General features: G+C 33.1%; 1 protein-coding gene across 1 annotated transcript in view; it reads left to right on the forward strand.

Annotated features, from left to right (window-relative positions):
- The window catches only part of LOC122084024, an 8,728-nt gene extending 8,054 nt beyond the window's left edge, over positions 1-674 (forward strand). Inside the window, exon 5 of the mRNA XM_042652009.1 lies at positions 339-674. Coding sequence (XP_042507943.1) covers positions 339-473 — 135 coding nt within the window. The 3' untranslated portion in view covers positions 474-674. The remainder of the gene's footprint in view (positions 1-338) is intronic.
- The last annotated feature ends 4,266 nt before the right edge of the window (positions 675-4,940 follow it).

Here is a 4,940-nt window from a genome sequence, read left to right on the forward strand (position 1 = left end):
CTCCAAAAGAAAAAAGGGGGAAAAGAACCTGATGCTTAAGGTGAAATTCATAGCATTGCTGGATCAAAGGAAAAATAATCAGCACTCAACACCAATTTTATGACTTGATAACAGCATACACAACAGATCTAGTTTGAACTAGATAGGGCTTTTAGGACAACTATATTTGTGTTTTCAGTCTTTTATAGTTACTATAATGCACTGTACAAGGACAAATACCCATGCTTGATCCCATATCCTTAAGACATCTCAGATATCTGTTAGCAAACACTTTCTAATCTTGCTTCCTTTGAAACCTGCACTGACATTACTCTGGATAATGCAATTGACATCAACAGAAGACACGGAAGATATTAACAGAGAAGATTGCGCAGCTGAACTCAGCCATTGATGATGTTTCATCTCAGCTCCATGCAGACGACGCCCCAAATGGAGTGGCCGTGGCCTCAGATGAAATTGAAGCCGTTATTTGAGGTTCTGCCATTTATTTTACAGAAGTGTCAAATAACATTTTGAATCTTTAACCCGGTCAGAAGGCAACTTTTGGTGCTTTCTTGTTGACCGTCTTAAATACTTCTGTTTATTGTAGCAGTGAATTTATTGACGGACCTTTCGGCCATAATTTTCAGCCTGGGCACCTATATGATTTTGCATCTGCTGGTGGCCTATGAACACATAGCTTGTGGACTCTCTCTCTCTCTCTCTCTCTGTGCCAGGGTGATGGGGGTAATTTAGGAATTTTAAAATATCAACAGAGAAGACAGGTTGCAGTTTGCTTTTCTGGGTATTCAGGAAAAAACAGTTCTGAAGAGAAGAGTTTTGAGTAATTATAAGGAAAGTATAAGAGACCAAGATAATTTAAGTATGTGATCAAATTTTTGGCAGGTGTCAACTGTACTGCTGCTCAGCATTACCAATATCACTGCAAAAATGGAGCAATTCATGGCCGCAATCGGCTAACGAATAAATTCATCGCGAATAATTCGGCCGAATAAAATTTTATCAAATTTTATTAATAATTTGGTTCAAATCTGAATCAAATAAAAAATTCGTGAATTTTATAGATTTTTTTAAAATTCACAAATAATTCGGCTGAACTGAATTTTATCCGAATTACAACTGAATTTTATCCCATGTAAGACAAAAAAACTATATCTTGAATAAATCAATAAGCCTTTAGAAAATACTGTGATTATTATGCATTTATTATCATAATGTTACTTTTCTTATTTTTTTTTATCAGCAACCGACAAAGCTTGTTTTTTCTGAGGTAATCTCTCACACTTCTACATAAAAATAATAAAAAATTCTTTCACCTCATTTTTGTTTGATTAAGTTTTACAATCGTTACTCTCTCTCTTTAGTCTTTAAGGTGAACATGCATGGTGGATGATGTGGGTCTAGCAGAATTTGTGCTTAGTCTCTCTTTCTCTGATTCAGTTATTTGAGTAATAAGAAATGGGTTTAGAAAAAAAAATAGAGTTAAATATAATATTTTTATCTTTAAAATTTAAAATTTTAATTTTTATATCATTTTTATGTTATGTAGATATGATAATTGATAGATAATATGAAACAACTATTGCAAATATTAAAAATAATATCCGAATTTTTTGTTCGCTTTTTATTTTTATAAACGAATAATTCCCAAATCCGAACTCGAATTTTATTATCTCCGCTTTTTTAACCAATATTTTGACCGAATGGTTGAATTAATAAAACAAATTAATCCGAATAATTCTTCATCCAAATAATTCCCTAATCCAAATTTAATAACTATGGTGAGGATCGATGTGATCATACAAGGAAGTATTGATAAAGGCATAATTTCTTATTTAATGGGGGTAGGTCGGTCAATTCCCCCTTTCATTTGTGTGGGTGTAGGGTTTACACTCCCCACAGAAACCATTTTCTCATAAATCTTTTATGAAAACTTGATTAAAATTAAATTAAAAAGGAGCTCAAGTCTAATGCATAACATTCAGCTTCTCTTCACTAATTTAAGGCTAATTACACATTAATATTTTTAAAATGAATTTGCAGATAAACTAACAGAGAATTAATATAACCAATAGTGATAATCACAACAAACTGGTTAGTGATATCCTTCCCCACATCGAACCAATATAATGGGTTAAATCAAATGAACATTTGATGTGGGTTTCATCTCTGTTGTGGTTTTCCAGGATGATTGGAGATCGCTGGACCAAAGATTGTACAACTCTGGTGTAATTAGCTATGAGTTAAACAGAGCACATGCATTAGTTTAATTAATTATGATTTGTTTCGATATTTCTATTGGATTTCATGACCTGTTACGGTTTAATAATGGTATCCTAGGACCTATTGTATATCCTTTCCGTTCTTTTTATTTACATACAAACAAATAGATCATTAGCTCAAACATTGATGTTTTATCTTTCTTTTTATTAATTGAAGTTTTTTTTTTCATAAAAAAAATATAAAATAAATAAATAAATAAATAAAAGGGTCTCATCTCATCGTGGACATAAACTCAAACATTGATGTTTTAAATTAATTTGGTGTAATTTATTGGTGTAAAATGTTTTATATTCCAACACAATAGATTTGTGAGATGATTTCAAAGTGCCATAAATTATACCTATATAATGTTGCAATGAATTGAAGGAAATTCATTCTCTGTAATAGATTTGAGTACAAGTACTTGTAATCCTATTCTCTATTATTAGTTATTAAAATAAGTGAGAGATGAAGAAGACAAGAGGCAAAAGAATAAGAGAGAGAAAGAAAGAGATAGGCAATCTTACCAAATCTCATAACCTTTTACATTGTCCGACTGTTTGTTTACTATTTTCAGATTGGGTGATTAGGTCTTGTAGGGAATATGATCCTGTTCTTCTCCATTTTGAGGAAACCAAAGAGAGGTGGGTCATGAAAGAAGCACATGGTAGGGCAAAAGGGAGTAGACAGTCTTCCCTGGAAAATGGCGTTAATTGCCATGGTTAAGCTTCTATCATAATGATCAACAGTTGCGGGGCTTGTAGCAACAGAAGGAATTGTTGCCCAAAGGAAAAAACGAAAAGGGAGAGAGAGTATTCCCTCCTTTCCAAGTCCCAACACCAATGTGGCGCTTTTAACAGGGAGGGACCCAAAAGTTTAGAAGCAAAAGAAAAGATGCAAGTAGGTATGACTGTATGAGTGAAAGGGTAATGATATCTTAAACAAGGTAATCAAATAAGGGTCTCAGTCACGTTATAAAGTTTTTTGTTCTGGTCCTAGGAGATGTTGGTAGTATTATTGGCCTTCTTTTTCTTAGGGCATGTGGTCTGTTTGTTGGTCTAAGTCATATATATTCTGCACTGTGCAGTGGTGCTCCTCAATCAACCAAACCAATCATGAGTATATATATATATATATATATATATTTTTTTTCTTCTTTCTTTGATGAAAATGAGTATACACAAGGTTTTCATAAAAAAAATAAAAAAGAGTGTACACAAGGTACCCCACTCCTCCGGGGTTTGAGGGAGAACAATCGAGGGGACCCACTTCAAGAAGGTTCTTCAGGATCCAAGATTTGAATACCCCCTTCCCCTGGTCCTAAGTCCTAACTCCCCCAGTCCCTTTGTTTTTTGTGGAGCCAGTGAGAACATTTTTTTTTTTTTTTCATACACAAACGTATGTGGTTGGAGTGGATTCTCAGACTTTCAAGCATCAGTTTTTTTTTTTCTTTACGGAGAGAAGTAGGTAATAGTCAAGGGGTTCAAACTCAAAACCTTTTGGTGAACATGAGATTTTTACACATCATAGCTCACTAATTACGCTAAGTAACTGTTGTTAGCACCAGCTTATATTAAAAGATGCGGCTAATACACTAGAGCCACTATAAGAAGATAGATTCATTCAATAGTGGATCCATATTTTCTTAAAAGTGTGTCGGTATAAATTCTATAACTCATTATGTATCAATTTAAGCCTTTTGGGAGTCTACGCTCTAAAAGCAAGGCATCAATCAACTAATTGAGCAAACAATTTTCTTTGTAAATTAAAAAATATGTTATGTATGTCCAAAATTTTTTTGAGTGAATTAAAATTTGATTAAAAATAAAGGAAAAATATATTCAAATGCACCCAAAAGGGAGAGAGAAGAGAGGAAAACTCTGCTCCAAAAGTCAAAGAAATCAAGGCTACTTAATACAATCATATCTCAAGACCCCAAGAAGAAAAAATGTGGTGGCTCCTAACACAATTTGAGTCAGCAAGATGAAGATTGTTGACTATAATTTTAATCTTGAAATTAGTGAAGTTTCAGATATAATGTCTTGATCGCACAAGATGAGGAAGTCCACCTATGCATGTTCCATTCCAACAAAATATGTTACATGGAAGAGCACAAAATCAAAACCATGTTGATTACAATATCACAAGTCGTATTGTCTTCATATTTCTTTTTTGACCCGTATCCACTCCCCTCCAAAAGATTGTTTTCCTTACGTCAGAACCATACCATGTGACACATGTGATGTACCCATATCATATTCTACCCAAATTTTGGTTTCTTTTCCTTTCTGATATTTCTCTTTGCGTTTGGGAGCCGACTCTTACTCCTACTCCTCCCATTTGGATATCTCTAGTCTTCTATCCTTTTCCTTCTTCTTTCTCCTCAAGAATATTATTCTTATTTTTCAACACCACTTTAAAGCAAGGTTCTAAAATTTAGAAACGATCATAGGATCGGTTAAGGTTGATATCATTTCGATATCATTTTGAATTGTTCTAAATCGAATCATATCGGATATACTATCTCTATTTTTTTTTTTTTTAAATCAATTTTTATATAATTTTACTCTTGAACTACACATGTGGATCGAAATCATAAAGATCACAATCAAAGATCTAATACCATTCCAATCCGATCAATACTGACCCTTTCATTCCTTTTTTTTTTTTTTTTCTTT

This window comes from Macadamia integrifolia, chromosome 7, assembly GCF_013358625.1.
Source record: "Macadamia integrifolia cultivar HAES 741 chromosome 7, SCU_Mint_v3, whole genome shotgun sequence".
NCBI classification, from domain to species: domain Eukaryota; kingdom Viridiplantae; phylum Streptophyta; class Magnoliopsida; order Proteales; family Proteaceae; genus Macadamia; species Macadamia integrifolia.